At 26.9% G+C, this 17,002-nt stretch overlaps 2 protein-coding genes across 6 annotated transcripts in view; both read right to left on the bottom strand.

Moving 5' to 3' along the window:
- Positions 1 to 3,595: 3,595 nt before the first annotated feature.
- On the bottom strand, positions 3,596 to 4,738 carry LOC135924441 (D(2) dopamine receptor-like). The gene has a single exon (XM_065459497.1). It carries the CDS (start codon positions 4,736 to 4,738, stop codon positions 3,596 to 3,598), a length of 1,143 nt encoding a protein of 380 aa, XP_065315569.1.
- Positions 4,739 to 11,258: 6,520 nt separating this feature from the next.
- LOC135923585 (uncharacterized) overlaps positions 11,259 to 17,002 on the bottom strand; it is a 32,864-nt gene continuing 27,120 nt past the window's right edge. For all 5 annotated transcript variants that reach the window (XM_065458414.1, XM_065458415.1, XM_065458417.1 and 2 more), the window contains 8 exons: positions 16,179 to 16,383; positions 15,745 to 15,948; positions 15,138 to 15,515; positions 14,829 to 14,940; positions 13,884 to 14,623; positions 13,299 to 13,437; positions 12,719 to 12,825; positions 11,259 to 11,982 (listed from right to left, as the gene is read on the bottom strand). In XM_065458414.1, the coding sequence (XP_065314486.1) occupies positions 11,873 to 11,982; positions 12,719 to 12,825; positions 13,299 to 13,437; positions 13,884 to 14,623; positions 14,829 to 14,940; positions 15,138 to 15,515; positions 15,745 to 15,948; positions 16,179 to 16,383 (1,995 nt within the window). In that variant the 3' untranslated portion in view covers positions 11,259 to 11,872. The remainder of the gene's footprint in view (positions 11,983 to 12,718; positions 12,826 to 13,298; positions 13,438 to 13,883; positions 14,624 to 14,828; positions 14,941 to 15,137; positions 15,516 to 15,744; positions 15,949 to 16,178; positions 16,384 to 17,002) is intronic.

Raw genomic sequence — 17,002 nt, 5'->3', positions numbered from 1 at the left:
ACTATTGGTAAAATTAAATATTTAGAAAAATTTTATTCCTATGAGATTGATACTGAAATAAATTTAATCAGTGAATTCGAATTGTGGTATAAATATTTATACGTTTAGCTATTTTACCTGAGCATGCTATTGATGCGCTCAATCGGTGAAGAAACCTTGGCTCAATTTCCTAATAGTTCGAAGTTGTTTTATATTCTTGCATGTTTGCCTATTACAACATGTACGAATGAAAGGACTTTTTTCAACTTGAGAAGGTTGAAAACATATTTACGAAGTACTGAATCTCGGCTAAATGGGTTAGCTCTGTTAAATATACACAGAGATTTGGTTCCAAAGACAAACGAAATAATTAAAAATCTTGTATTTGATAAGAAGTTAAAAAAAACTTGTTAATTTAATTATTTTCTAGTCAATATTTTAAACTACTATTAGTATTTTCAATAAAAAAAATTATATTCTACTTATATTGTATGAGAATTTAAGCTGAGGCTAGTTTTTAAAGCAAATTTTATAAAAAAAATGACATTACACTTTATTTCAACTTTACATATAAATAAACCTTTACATTTAAAAAAACTTTATTAAATATAATATACCTAACTTGAAATAATAAAAAAGAGGCTTGTAATATCCTATCCATAAGCACGAATTAGTAAATAATAGTTAAAAATAGAAATATAATTATTATTAAATTATTCATAATTTAATAGAATAGCTAAATAAGACCCGGCCGAAGGCCGGGGAAAGCTGGCCGAAGGCCAGGTAAAAGGGGTTTGGGGGTGAAGCCCCCAAAAAATTTCCCCCCCCCCCCCCTATAAGAAAATCCTGGATACGCCACTGATCCTATGCATACTCTATATAATCAAATTTAATTAATATAGCGAACAGGTGACTTTAAATAGTCACACATCAAGTTCCTTACGAGTTCAGCCTTGTGTTGTAATATTTCATTTCATTCGTCTAAGGTAATTTCTTTCATAATGACTAAATCGTAAACGTTTTTTTTATTGTCCAAGTAGCTGTTTTTTATTTTTAGTTTTTTTTAACCATAAATTTTTTTTATAAAATGTTAAGTTTATAGCTAAAAATATTATACTTCAATTCAACAGCTGATATTAAGAAATTTGTTCGATTTTATAGCAACTTAAAAAATAGGGCCAGAAATATGGTGCCTATCTTTTAACATTGCTAACATTACAGCTTCTTCGAGCATTTTAAACTAAACGCGAAAGAGGCGATAATTTTTTCAATTCATTTTGCAAATAAATTTCTTGCATAAAGGATATTATATGCTTAACAATTTTTTTTTAGCCTTTCCCTATAATTTTTAGTTTAAATATGCATCATTGGATAATGATGATTAACATTGTGCTATATGTAATTTCTATATTGACTAGCAAATTTTTTTTATGTGAATAGAATTTGTATAAAAAAAAGTAAACACTTCCTTGGAATGAGAGTGATATATAATTTCTTTTATTCAAATAGTGTCCTATTTAAAATTTAGGCGTCCTGTCCTGTTAATTCATATTATATAATATATGGCTAAAGGATCTTATTCAAATCTAATCTATTCAACGTCGATTTTAAGCTTATTGGTAAAATTTCTCGTACACGATCGTGTATTTATAATGTAGATATTATTTCGCTTTCGTTTATGACAATGTTGTATATATATGACGATTAATTCTAAATGTATTTAAAAGTGTCATATATAGGAATCAGCTGTAGCACCTTTTAGTGGCTTGCACATCGTTTAAATAACATTATTTTGCATTCATATAATGATAAATAAGACAATTAGGCAAAGTGCAAACAAAAATGGCGCTACAGCTGACTCTTATACATGGACACTATTAATTATTGAATCGCCAATCTAGTAGTATACCTACATCATTGGTCTATGATGATCATAAACGAACTAATTTGGTTCATCAGATATCCTTATGAATAAATTCTTAATTTAACTCAGGCACTGAATATTATTTATTTCGAACTTAACAGATATAGGATTCCTAATTTTATTATTAAAATTATACCTTATTTTTATGTATTCCATAAGTACAAATTTATTTTGTATACATTATATTTATATTAAGGTGCCCATTATATGCTTCGTACTCAGAAAAATTGCTATATTGGGGCTCCAAGGATTCGTTTAAAATTAAAGTGGGAGCGGAATTATGTCAAGAAATAGTTGCCTCTAAAATAAACGATGTTTTTAATATCCTAAGCCAAATAAAGTCTGTCTTCGATTAATTTTAAAATACTATATATTTGTTTTTATTCTCCATAATGTGTTTTATATAGTTTAATTTGTTTCCTGTTAATGGTATTATAACTATATTCAAAGAAAATAAAAATTTATCTAATTTCATAAAAAAAAATATAGGCATCAGATATTTATTTAAATTTTAGTCAAAGAGGAAACAAATATTTTTGACAAAATTTAATTAAATCCCTTATTATATTTTTATTCATTAAAAACATAAAATATGTCAAGCAATATACTCTAATGGTTGGTTACCTTTAATATACGCTTATTTAACAATAACCCTTTTTTTGTTCGACACTTAAAAAATTTAAAATTTACATTAAAAAATTAAAACATGTTGCTATGACAAAGTATGTAAATTCAATTTTCTACGATAACCATTATTTTATTATATAAAAAAATTCACTAAGATTATACTCATACCCATTATATTTTAAGATGATAGGAATAAGGCCCGCATTTTAAAGTTAAGTTTACTGTGATAAATTATTATTATATATATTGATAATATAACTTTTTTATTTTATTTATCTACATTATAATGGTATAAGTTATTTATAGGCATAGTTTAAGGGATAAGGTGGAATTTCCCCTCATTACAAATTTATAGGTTTATAAATAATAATAATCCCCCTTCCACTTTGCACTTCCATTTTACTAAAAAATGAAAACAATGTCATTATAAAGAATCCTTTCCTTTAAAAAATTTCTCCCATACATAAGTTATGTCTAAGACTTTGAAATTCAATAAATACAAGAAGGCATCTTTTGATTTAATACATGAATGGTGATGTCATACATAAAAATATTAATAACCCGAAAAACCGGTATTTGTAGAGTCCTAGCCCATGATGAAAATTAAATGAAGTTGAAGCCCTTTAATTTTTCAAAATATTATTTTCTATTAGTTAAGATGTGTTCTAACTTCTAATAATGAATGAATATTCTAATTTAGCAATTTTTTATTATAAACAATTGTCGATCTAACAATCTATGAATCCATAAAACTATACTAATATAGCTGGAGCAATGAAATTTCGCTAGAAGAGCGCCAATTCTTTTTACTGTATTATGGAAATATCAAAAGATAGATAAAATTTGTTTGGATAAAATCTTTATTTAACTATTTGTTCTTAAACTCGGTTATATTGAAGTCTTAAACACCATTTATAAAATATAAAAAATTATGGACATCTTTAGGTAATTTTTACTAGTAACTGGAAATTCATTAAAACGAAATTCGAATGATATAGATAGATCATAAAGTAATGAAATATAAAATTTAAAGTATTCACCGAAATATTTAAATTGAAAAAATTATTATTTTCTGGGTGTTTTTTTAAGTCCTTTTGCCTTAAACTCTTTATGCATAAAAAAGTAGAGTATTGGGTTGATAGCAGAATTCATGTATCCTAGCCAAGTTAATAGGTCAAACAACCAATATGGACTCTCGAATCGAAAAAATGAAAGTAAAAAGAAATATATAAAATATGGTATCCAACATATCATAAATAGGATCAATATGGTTAGTATATAGTAAATAGCTTTACGTTCTACCAGTAAATTTTGGGATTTCAAAATGTTTGGCTTAAACTGAGTTACAGCAAAAATGACATTGTCAGTTGAAGATATAACCATTTTTTCTATAAAATTATTATTTAATGTGTATGATGGTTTTGGAAAACTATGATCTCCATTTACTATTATATCCTTTTTGGATAGTCCAATTACAAGAATGTTTGCAAATGCAAGACACAATTTGTGTATTAGAGTTGTTATTTTATTTAAAAAATTTTTTTTGTTAACCAGTTTTGAATATCCCTTTCCTCCATTTGGTAAGGTCTGGCTATATTTTAATGTGCTTTGAATTTTGTGCCTCAGCATGACTATGATATTTACGAAGAAATATAGCATCATCATTAAAGGAACGAAGAATGAAACAACCGGGCCAACTATGCCCATGATTAAATTTGGATTAAATAAACACTGATTCATGTCTTGTATAGCCAAAATTTCTATCATATCGTACTCAGTTATATTTTGATAATAGTTGTATCCACCTTTTCCATGTAAATAAAAAGGAGATGCGTTGAAAGTGGTTGAATAAGAATATCGATTAAATATATGCGTGTAATTCCTATTGAACCCTGATTTCCTACTTATGTTGTCATTATAATGAAGACTAAATATACCTTCGTAACTTTCATGACATAGATCAGTGTAGTTGGAGAATGTGTTTGACACCACGGAATTTGGAAATCTTAGTATATAAAAAATGGAGAATGTCATACTGATTAACCATGTTGTGGCTATTACACCTATATATGTTAAGGATCCTTTGGAGGAAGGTCCTTTGTTAGATGCGAAAAATTTGTAGAATAAGGGAAATCTTAAGGCCAAATATTGATCGAAGGCTAAAAAGGCCAAGTGCCATATACCCGTGCTAACTAACTGAACATCCATGATCGCTCGAGCCCTGCACATAGCCAAGGGAACCAATATAAAATGGCATGATACCGCATTAATACCAATCTTATCATATTTTAATGCATTCAGTAGTTTTTGGTTAACATGTTTATTAAAGAAGGTAAATATTTTGAGTAGTATATCAAATAATATGACTAGTAATCCATACAAAAAGTCCACAATCGATAGGGAAAATATTATGATAAATCTTACATTCTTTTTAAAAATGTTGACTTTTGATTTTAAATAAAATGCGATTATAAAACCGTTTCCAGTCAATATCATCATCAGAATTAGTGATAAAATACTCGTTTTTACAACGAAATTTATAATATCTTGTTCCATTAGCAAAAAAAGACCTTTATAAAAATACGGATTATTTGCAGATTTTTTATATCAGTTTTAATAATTTAAAATAAATATAAATTTACCTAACTAGTCAAAATTATGTCTATCAAATAATTATTCTATTACTAAGATACTTTATTTATTCATTAATATTGAATAATTAATTATTTCTTTTATGTTTATTATTTATTTTATAGTTTCGTTTTAATATTTAACTTTTTATATTAATTTTTTCTTGAATAATTTTAGATTCATGAAAGAGGGTTTATAATTAGAATAAGAAAAATTTAATAAATCATGATATAATTTTAATTTATTTCATAACATCTAATTTTTTCACATATTCATTAATTATAATTTTGTGGCATAAGTAGCTTCTTCTGGGCAATTGAGAAGATATACTAAATTTGAAATGGAAAAATGATAAATTATAATAAGTTATATTCTCATTATTTAAGAATGACTGGAAATCCCTAATTTCAAGATAATACCACTTTTCAGCTACTTTCTGTTTAGAGTAACTCTAGATACTTATCAATAAAATCGTGCAATTTTTTTTCCCTTTTATCCTCGTTTTTAGCATGGGCCTTTTTCAACGTTACCATATTCTAACTAGTTTCCCTATCTCTTTTTTTTTTATAGCGGAGACAAAAAATTTCAAGAACTCATTGTTAATATGATTTCCAGCATCTCTCTCAGCACACTCATTTCGGTTGCACTCATCATTTCACCACTTCCCCTGATATTCAAATCTAAGGCATTCGTAAATTCTTATATTGTTATTATTTCATATACCCTGGACATTTATTTCTAAATAGAGTATTTTCCGATTTCCCCTTCCCCAAATATAATACTCGTCTATTTTCCCTATTTCGTCGAATAATAGATATTCAGTTATCTCCCATCCAGTCATACGCTTTAGAACCAAATGTAAAATATTTTATATTTCTCCAAATTTCTTCATGAACATTTGCTTGAATGAAAATCGATTTCAATCATTTTCCCTCTCTAAATTCAAATTGATTATATTTATTAGTAGTGAACTCTCATGACAATAACACTTTTTGCTTTAAGATCTAACCTATAATTATTGCTTCTCTGTCTTATTCATCCATTTCCGGGCATATAGAAAGACAAAGAAAAAAGAGAATTGTAAGGTTAATATATCAACAGCTAAGATACAAAAAAATATCATAGAGCACACATTTTATTTATGAAATAAAACATTTAATATTATGGGATCATCCCCAAGTTTACTTTTCCTATAAAATAAGAATGTGAGCAATTTTTAACAAACTTTCTGCAGCTTGCATTTATAATCTTTTATTAAAATTATTTAATTTATATATCGTCTGTATGAAGAATTACTTTGGCTTACAACCTTATGGTATCTATTTTATTTCTCCGACTTTTTTGTCGTGCCCTTTCACTCACTTTGTATTTAAATCTATTTTTAAAAAAATATTTCATTGTTAAGTTATTTAAATGATTACTTATTCAGAATTTTCCCATTATCTTAGCCTGTAAATATCGTATTTTATCACGAAACTCTTGCCCTTCTTAAAATTTTTTTACATATCTTTACATCCAGTATAGTGGAAAACCCATATTTTTATAAACCTGTAAATCTCTCTATTTCAATCATAAATATTTATTATCATTTTTCTCCCTTTTAATTACAGCATTTTGTAAACCATGGCTTATTTGTTGAAATCCCCATAATTATCTTTTTTTTCCAGTTCCACCAACTATCCCTAAGACTATTGCTATAATTAAAAGTCTAAGCAGCGTCATCATTCAATTACCTGTTATCACTATTTCACACTATTGAGTTCCTTTTAACCATAAAAAGCCCACACTGCAGTTCGTTCGTCTCATTTAAGAAAAAATTGGACGAACTAATCTGTAAAAAAACTTAAAATTTTTTTTGGTTAGGGGCTATAAAATGTAATTCAATTATGAAGTCCCCTACCCATCTCACATTTAGGTATCTAAAGCCTCTAAATACTAATTAATTAAAAAATTCATATTTCTTTCCAAAGATAGACTAGTAGTTTGGAACAAAAGTCAACACTTGATTACTAATTCAGCACTTTATGCTATATCTTTTATAAACTTCATAGAGACTGACTCAACTCCTATATACCCTCCCTTTTCTAATTACTAAAATGGCACAGAAAAGAATTAAGTTACATCATCTAATGTTGATTAGTAGAAACATTCTGTTTTACGTGATTTATTAAATCGGAATTAGTAGTAAAATAAAAGATCTAGCCAAAAACAGATATCAAAAATTCGGATCGATTTTATTAAAGTTTTACAAAACCTCCATTTAGACCAGACAAAACAAATATCTCGACTTTAATTTTTTATTTTGTTTTTATTTATAATATTTACTATTTTTTGTTTTTATTTAAAAATTCACTTTAATATTAAAAATTTAATAAAAATGGGTAAGAAATTAACTTTTTATTGTTAATATTGACTTTCTTATTTTTTTTTTTAAAAATTGCATTTTTTTCCTCCAGCTCTACCAGTACCATTATATACTATTTAAATTTAATTTATTTTAAATAAAAATATTCGTATTTTTAACGGTCTGGACCTAAGACCTACTGCAAACCCAGACTGTTCTTAAGATTGGTTCGAACTTGTGACGTTCAATAGAAATTAGTAACAATAAGGTTTTTTGTATATATAAATTATTATTCCATAAAAGTTTGAAAAAAAATTAGCTATAATTTCTGTGATAAACACGTTTCCATAATTAAGTTTACAATTTCTTTGCTCCTTGTTTGAATTTATAATATTTAGCATTTGTAAATTTTAACGGTCTAGACCTAAGACCTACTGCAAACCCAGACTGTTCTTAAGATTGGTTCGAACTTGTGACGTTCAATAGAAATTAGTAACAATAAGGTTTTTTATATATATAAATTATTATTCCATAAAAGTTTGAAAAAAAATTGTTCTCAGCTATAATTTCTGTGATAAACACGTTTCCATAATTGAGTTTACAATTTCTTTGCTCCTTGTTTGAATTTTTTTTATAAATCTACTATGGATATATTATTACTTTTTAACAAATGTATTATTAATAAATAATATATATAAAAAAATATAAAGAATGTACCGTTTGGTTAATTAGCACTAAAACGGTATAAAATATTTTTTAGTATTTCCTGACATTCATTTTTTTGTTAGTACAAGAGAAGTTTGTTATTCAATATAATTAGCATCTAAATTTAATATCATGCTATATTGCTCAATTATTTCTCAAATTTATTACCAAGTATGGATACATTTTTTTTAAATAATAGACTATAATAAGCAATTTAATTTAATTGGTTAAACTTATATATAAGGTGAAATTATTTATTCAAATTATCATTAATATTAAAATATGCTTTTATAAAAAAATTGCCTCATTATAATTTTTTGACGAACTTTGATATAATGTATTTACCAAAGCTGCTAAAGAGTGGCTAGCTTTTGAGTAAAATTAATAATGTTATTTTTTCTGAGCAGATGTATCAATTAAAATGTTTAGTGAAGGCCAGCTTGCATAATCCGAAAAAAAAAATCTAGAAACCAAATCAAGTTAAAACGCTTTGTCGGCCAAATAAGTGAACGATTTTGGCAGATATAATAACTGGACAAACTAGATTTGAATAACGGTCTGAATCAGTCCTAATTAGCCTTTAGTTAAGATCAACGGTCCGGTCCTATCGGCATTAGACCGAGCCATATGATGGACCGGTCTTATTCAGAGGACCGTGGTCTGGTTGGGACCTACCCTTCACTACTTAGTTCATAACAATCATTTAAAACAACCCTTAATTTATATTATGTTAAATAATTTCATTATGGGAAAAATCGTATAAGATAAATCACGTGATTAAAAAATAGGCTTGATTAATTTATATTGGATATGGTATATTATAATTTTAGAAAATAAGGAATATGGAGAAGAAACAAGGCCATGATTTTTTCTAATTTGATTTAAAAAATAAAAATTAAATAAGAATAAATATAATCTTAAAACATAGTTTTATGAAGATAATCATGTGAAGATGGCATAACCAACCTAATTCTAATGCGAAGATTCATTAAAAAAATAAGAAAATTGGCAATTTGAAATCATTATTCTTGCAAAGAATATTTGACCAAATTGAAAGAATATTTGGAAGCAATCCTCCCGATGACGGTGGACAAACTACTACAAAAAGATTTCGGTCTGTTATGATAATAGTAATGGATTTGAAAAGAACAATCTTTTATTATTCAGCAAAAATTTTATTATCAAAATAAGTAAATTTATAAAACTTACCCCAAATTTCATAAAATAAAAATAGTTTATTTATCGCTGCATCCTAACTCTTTAAATAATAGATTACGACATAATGTGAGATGCACTTATCCCAATTTCTTAAATCCCCCCAAAAAATATTCAGATTAATAATTTTAAAAAGAAAAAATGACGAACTGAGACACAGCTTTTCCGTTTATAATATCTAGAGATTCACTTTTTTATTAGTTTTTTCGCCGCTCTTTATTTTTGCTTTAATTCTTTAAATGGCGAAGATTTTCCGGTTCATTTTTTGGAAGAATATGACTTAACAAATGAAATGGAATTTTGATGTCTATGGATTCAAATATTCTTAACTCACTCTTTATCATGAATATAGTTATTCAAGACTCAAAAACAGATAAGATTTATATTTCTTTATAATAATAATTACTAAATCTCACTATTACAATATCGGAAAGGGTAAGTTCCACTCATTTAGTTAAACTACAACTGGGTACAAGGTTTGTTGGTATCCTTGAAAAAATAATCGGCATAATTTTATGAAGGGTGGGCCTTATTAAAATTCACATTCGCTCTTTAGGCAGGCCTATGACCAACGTGCTAGATAAGATAAGATAAGATTAGCCAAAAATTTAATCGCAATTTGAATTAAAAAGTAAAAAAATAAACAAAAATTTAATTAGGTAAAATAAATGTAAAACTTTTTCTAATAAGTAAAGTAATTAATATGTTAATGTTTTTTAATTTTGATTGCTAATAAAATACTGTTTTTTTTAGACTAGTGCCTCTTTTTGGTGCCAAAGTAACATAAAGTTAATATCCCATATACCGCCAGTTACATTGCATTTTTAGTAAGCGATATTAATCGCTAGCAAATCCCAACTAATTCATCAATCATCACATCGCAACATATGTCTTTCACACCATTTCATTATTTCGCTCAGTATTTATAAATTATATCCATTATTGGCTTGATTATGTGAATTAGGTAGCGAAAAATTTCGCATCGTTGCGTCAATCACGCTTATTATCAGTTGTTCGAGAAAGTTGGTTTTAGTAAAAAAAATCCAAAGTTTTGACTCGCTACTCCTCAGTCCATGCTTGTAACAGCCTTTTATGTTTAAAATGTTAATTCATAGACGTGTTTAGATATTTTATGAAAATCATGAAATAATAAAAAACCAAATATTTTAAATTTAAAGCATTAAAATATATAGATTTCATCCAAAGGTTTGGTTTGATGTTTTGGTATACAATATATTATATAAGTATAATTTAGATTAAATCAGGTCTCAGGTGCTTAAAACTATTTTTATATATGGTTATTCAAGGTGCAGTTAATTGAATTGTTTATAATACTACTACTAATACCTAATCCTTCAATACTCAAGCGAGCTCTATATAGAACTCCAAGCGTGTTATTATTAATTAATAATAGTTTAAATGGTAATTCATAAAGATATAAAATCTTCAGTAGTTAATTATAGATCCAAAAGTCTATCAATTAAAATATAAACCTTTTGTGACGGCCTTAGATCTGTCAAACCCTAAAAGAGTATTTATTTATTTATGTTTTTTAAAACCTTAGTTAAGATAAGAATTTTATTTAAAAAATTTTTATTTTGATGAAAAAAAAATTTATTTTATAAAATTTATTAAGTGGATAACTTCATGAAGGTAAGCAATACACAATATCGAGATGTACATAATCGAAAACATTCGACTTGGTTTTAATATCCATTTTTTTATTCTAAGCATAATATTTTTTAAAAAAATAAATATTTTAAAAAGTTTAAGGTTACTTGTATCTTATATCAAAATATATAATAAAAATAGTGAATTGGAAATAGGGATATAAACATTTTAAATTGAGTTTATTAAACCCCACTAGAACATCTAAGTAATTTTTTTCACCGGAGTAGAAAGGTTATAAAGCTAAGAGTATTGGAGCTAATTTCATTTATAAAAATTATAATTTTCCAAGAGAAGTGTGAATTATTCAACATTATTTCTGTGCTAGCCAATGAAGTTATTGCATAAAAAATATATATTATAGATCTATATTATACTATATTACATTACAAATACAATAATGATATAAAATTAACATAATTATTTGAAAGTTATTTAATTTAACATTATAAAATAAAAATAATTTATTCATATAAATAACCCGTTTTAAATAATTCATTAAAAAAATCATATTTATAAAAAGAATATTCTACAATGAGGCCAATCAAGTTGGCCTTTTCGAAGCTAAGTAACTTATCAAAAAAAATATTTAAAAATATATCTATAAAACAGGGAATTCAATATAATCTTCTAAAAATGTAGGTGTTCGATTTATAAATTATATATAGAATCTGAATAATAAATCTAATTAATTCATATTATTTTTTAAACCATTTTAAAATTGGATTCCTAATATTAAAAAAATGGGGGGATTGGAATTTCGTTTTCTATTTTCCTCTTCAAATCAAGCGTAGTTCTGTGTGATAAAAACTTAATCTATCATCTATTATAAGAAGATTGAGCGATCTTGAATGATCATTCAAAATAACATCTAAGGACATTATGGAATCTATTTATTTTTATAAAAACATATTTAAAATACATTTATTCGTCCTCATATTTGATTAATTCATTAGTTAAACAGCAGAGCGAATTTTAAATGAAGGAAGGCCATTGGTAAAAAATAGAGATCTAATTCAGCTTTTCCTCAAGGTGCGAGCTTTAAAACAAATAAACAAATCAGATAAATCTTCCTCAGAGAATTAATCGTTTTCCGGGTTAAATCTGGAGGAGGAGCCTATAGTTTTCGGTCAAAAATTGGCTAAGCCAATTAGAGTCAGCTCCAATAGAGGGATTTATATAACTCTCTGAGGATTTTTGACCCGAGTCTTTATGCAGAAAAAATGTAAAGGTCCTGGTTCGGTTAAGGTTTAAAAAAATAATATAGGTTTTCAGGTTTTATAATATTTATTTATATTAAAAAATTTAAATTAAAAACACAAATGATTATATTAAGATAATGCTCAATATACTAGTTGAGCAAAGTGTAATTTATCATATATTATGGTCAAAGTTATCATTTATATAAAACAAAACAGTTTTTTTTATTCCTTTACGCGATTTGGCATAAATTTTCGGTTACGGTCCATGAAATAAAGGTTTGTTCTGGTATAATGGTTCGGCTCGCTTCGGGTTCCCTGCCCTAACTCAATTTTGTTTAATGGAAAAAAAATCATAAAAATGAAGGGATGATTTAGATCATTTGAATAAGGTAATTATTCTTTTTAAAAACTAATTATGATTACTTTTAGATACGGGAAAAATATGGCATTGAATGGGATTAAACGCGTTGATGCATAAAATTTTACCACAATGTGTACCTAAGAAAACCAAATTTTTGTATGCTTTCAACCTAAAATAAAATTATTATGCGTATATTATTTATAGGTACTTACACTAACGATTCATTCATTAAAAAATACAATTTAAAGCGTCGTTAAATTCAAATCAGCTAGTAATAGGCCATTTTGGCTTTCCATATAAGATTTTTATAAATAAATAAAAGACGGATTTTTTTTGTATAAAAAGTTTTCACAAAATTTAAAATTATTTATATAGTGAAACCAAAATTGCGTGCCATCAGCTGATTTTTTATTGAAACGCATTTAAATAGGTTAGTATCATATACCATTATGCCTAAATAATTTGAAATAAATTTAAACACTTTTTAGACCGAACATCGATAAAAATATTCTTAATTACACAATAAAAGAAAATAGAAAACATTTAATCGTTTTCTATCTTTTTTCAGTATGATATTGTTTTTCAAAGTCTTATTTTTTAAAAAAATACAGAATATTTTTATTTTAAAATATAAAAACTCACACATTGAAATTGTATTCGTAAGAAGCGGGGTTAGTTAAATGGTCAGACGAAGATATGGTGAAAACATTGTGAGACACAATTCGATACTTTTGTATCGAAATGTCCTCTACGTCGAGATACAAGGTAGAATTATCGGAATCTTTTTTAGATAATATTATATAAACATAAATATTAATTTTTGAATGAGGAGTGAACTTTAAATCAAACCCAAAATTATCTAGTTAAAATACCCGGTACTTTTTACGAAACATTTTCATTTAAACTCATATATAGTCTAAGAATATTATTCTGCTTAAAAAAGTGGGAGAGGGAGATTAGAAACTTTAATAAAATACGGTGGGCATAAAAAATGACATTTAGATTGGGTTTGAAAAATCTGGAACCGGAAATAAAATCCGCGTAAAATTTCAGAGCCGGAACCAAACCCCGTTTTTTAAAATTTGTTAGAACCAAAACCACATTTAAAAAAAGAACCGAACCTATTAGTTCAGGTTGCAGACTCTGAGTTTTAGTAATGTTTTTAAAATAAATATTAAACAATTTTTCATAGATGAGTAAAATTAAAATAGAATTCTGAATATTTACCCTTTGTATGGTACAGCTCGACTACGACAGTTCGGACAATAGAAATTTCGTCTTCAGGATCCTTTATACTAGTGGAATTATCGACTAGTCGACGGACATCAATTTTATTAACACCACCAACGGATAAAATATTTATCGATTGCCCAATTAAACAGGATAACAAAAGGATACGGGTAATACGGCGGTGCTTAGAAAGGTTAAAAACTGGTAGCGTATTATTATCACCTAAAATCGGCGAGAAAAGAATTTTTGTGCTTTTATCATGGGATTTGACATCTGTGATTAATTTAGCGAAATTGCACACGAGAATATCCCAACAACCAAATATCCCTGTTTCGTATTCATAATCTTCAGAATAAGGTGTATCAGCTCCTGTTCGATACAATAGGCAATATTTATCGATACATCCTATATCCCACAATTTTCCGTTGTCGGATTTAATTGAAAAATTATTAAAGATTCCCCAATCCTCATTTCCATTTTGTGAAGAACCCTTGATATTTTCTATTTTTTGCTTCCTTTCTAGGTTCGGGGCAGAAGGAGGAGGAACGAAAGTGATATCGAAGGCGAGGGGTAGTCTTTCCGTGTCAATCTCGTTGACGATTTTGTAGGTTAAATGTTGCGCGTGGTCCTTTCTAAAAGTTCTGAGCCAAAATTTGATCCTGTAGTCGGATGAAGCTGTTATCAAATAAACAGCTTTATCGCCAAGATCATTGATGGCAAGAAGAGAGCCTTTGTCGCTAATTTAAAAAAAATATATATATAAAGCTAACTTAAGTTAACAAATAAAATTTGTTTTTGCAATTACTTTGCAAATATTTTATATAATATAATTATAGTTATAATTTTAAAATATAACATTTTCTCTCTCTCTCTACAATTATAGTTATAATTTATCTCTCTGTAATAATGAAACTCTTAGATAAGATATAAAGGTTAAAATACATTTTGCTAAGAATATCATTATGTGAAGGTATGTGACAGAGTCTCATGCAGGTTATATCGCTTCCAGGTTCATGGGCCATTTCCTGCGTAAAAATTCTGGAATGGTGGGAAGCTTATATATATATTTATAATTTAAAGTGATTACAAAGCGCCCTAAATTAATTATCAGGAAGAAATTTAAACTTATAAAATTTATTAGCATTTTTAGTACAACTGTATAATTGTGCAACTATATTTTAAAACGTTTAAACGTTTAAGATATTTGGTCACTAAAAAAATGCTAATTATTTATAAATCCTTAGTAAAAACCATTTAAAGTTGTTTCTTGAACTTCAAAGCTACCATCTGAATATCCTCTGCCTATGATCACCTCCGTATAGTCCAAGTAATTATCAGATAAGATTGGTCCCTTATAATTTTTCTGAGATGTCGTGATTGGTCGATATTGCTCTACCATTAAAAAATCGGCGACGGAACAAGTGATTGCCCTCTTTTTCTTGGCTTCTGATTGGACAATCATGGCATGAGAATTCAAATCGTCCAAAAGAATTATCTGATTTATCACTCGATCTACGTATATTTCGAGGAAATAAAATAGAGAAGGAGATAGGGATATAATCGTGTGCAGCGTTTCACCAAAAACGGACAAAGTACAATGAATTTGGCAGTTTTGATGGGCAGTATTAGCTTGAAAATAAATAAAATATACAAGTAATTTAATAGACATTAGATTAATTATATATATATCTATATATAATAAAAGATGGGGATGGAAGTAAGGAAGTAACGCTGTTTAAATATTTTAAAATAAGTAATTAGAACAACTATTTTTTGCGATTTGTGCATCTCAAACTAGTTTAACTTACATGAGTAGTATATTATAAAAACGTAAACCAATTTTATTATTTTATTGTACCAATAGTATGTTCTGGATCATAGTCATTATAACTGACAGATTTTTCCTTATGTTCATCAACAACATTTTCGGTCATAATAAATTTTACGGGTTTATTGAATTTATCGATCCTGAATAACGGACGCGATGAAGTTTGGTTATTGGGTAGAAGCAAAATGGTTCGATTGCCAGTATTATCATTGAGAACATACGACATTTGAAGAGCTTTTCGGGAGCAAAATATTTTCAATAAATTAATTTGTCTCTTTATAAAAAAAAATAAGCAAATTATTTTGACAACTGCTTGTTTTCTTTTTGTGATTTTGTAAAGTTTAATTGTTTTTTTCAGTATTAAAAATTCACAACTATTTATTATTTTAACTATTTATCAAAACTAATTATTGGTAAATAAATTTTTTTAAAATATACATATAGAAAAGCAACTAGAGGAATACATTTAAGATTTAACGCCGCTCCGTGCCTGTCAACATTCGCAACAACCTGTTTTTGGGGGTGGGGAGCGCAGAGAAATATTTGCTTAGGCGTTTGACCAAATTCTAATATTTGAGTCTCTGATTGACGTTTATGTATCTCGTTTTCACCGTATGCCTGCCAAAAATTGTCTGGTTCGCAGTGATTTAAGATGTTCAGTGAGATGTTCTATAGTCATAAAATAGAAAATTTATTTATATAAACTCAAGTTAAACATCGAAATAAAACAAAATATATTTGCTTAATTATCTATCATACATTATATAGGTGTTTAATTTCCATTTTCTTAGAATATGATTTATGATTGGATAAATTATATCAAGGCATCTCGTTTATCCATTTTCTTCGAATATAAAAAACCAATAAATATTTTTAAAAATGTTATTTCTCTTTTCTTAGAAAAAAAGTTAGTGTTAGCCACATGCAATTTTCAAGATAAAATTACAACATTTTGTACTTATTTAAAATTAATAACATTAAATTAAAATAATAATTTTAAAAAATACACACTACAGGGTCGTATAAGAAGGGGGAGGGAGTTAAAAATTTAAACCTCCCTTAGAACGAAAATGTTTACATCAAAATATTTTAAAAATTATATTAACACACACACATATATATATAATTCAAAGAAAATGCCAGTAACTTCTTAAATAGAGAAATGTTTAACTATTATAGTTTATATGAAACTTATATATATATATATATATCATTTTTTAGATTTTTTTCCTCGTGGGTCAGTTTTTCATTGCCTTCTCTTTAAAATTACGAAAAAAGTGGGGAGAGA

Source organism: Gordionus sp. m RMFG-2023, chromosome 2 (assembly GCF_954871325.1).
Source record: "Gordionus sp. m RMFG-2023 chromosome 2, tfGorSpeb1-WG-v2, whole genome shotgun sequence".
NCBI lineage: Eukaryota > Metazoa > Nematomorpha > Gordioida > Chordodea > Parachordodidae > Gordionus > Gordionus sp. m RMFG-2023.
This window is presented reverse-complemented; position numbering and strand designations above follow the sequence as displayed.

What these genes read in the sequence shown, in the direction of transcription:
- LOC135924441 (XM_065459497.1), bottom strand. Translation starts at nt 4,738, where the DNA reads ATGGATGTTCAGTTAGTTAGCACGGGTATATGGCACTTGGCCTTTTTA.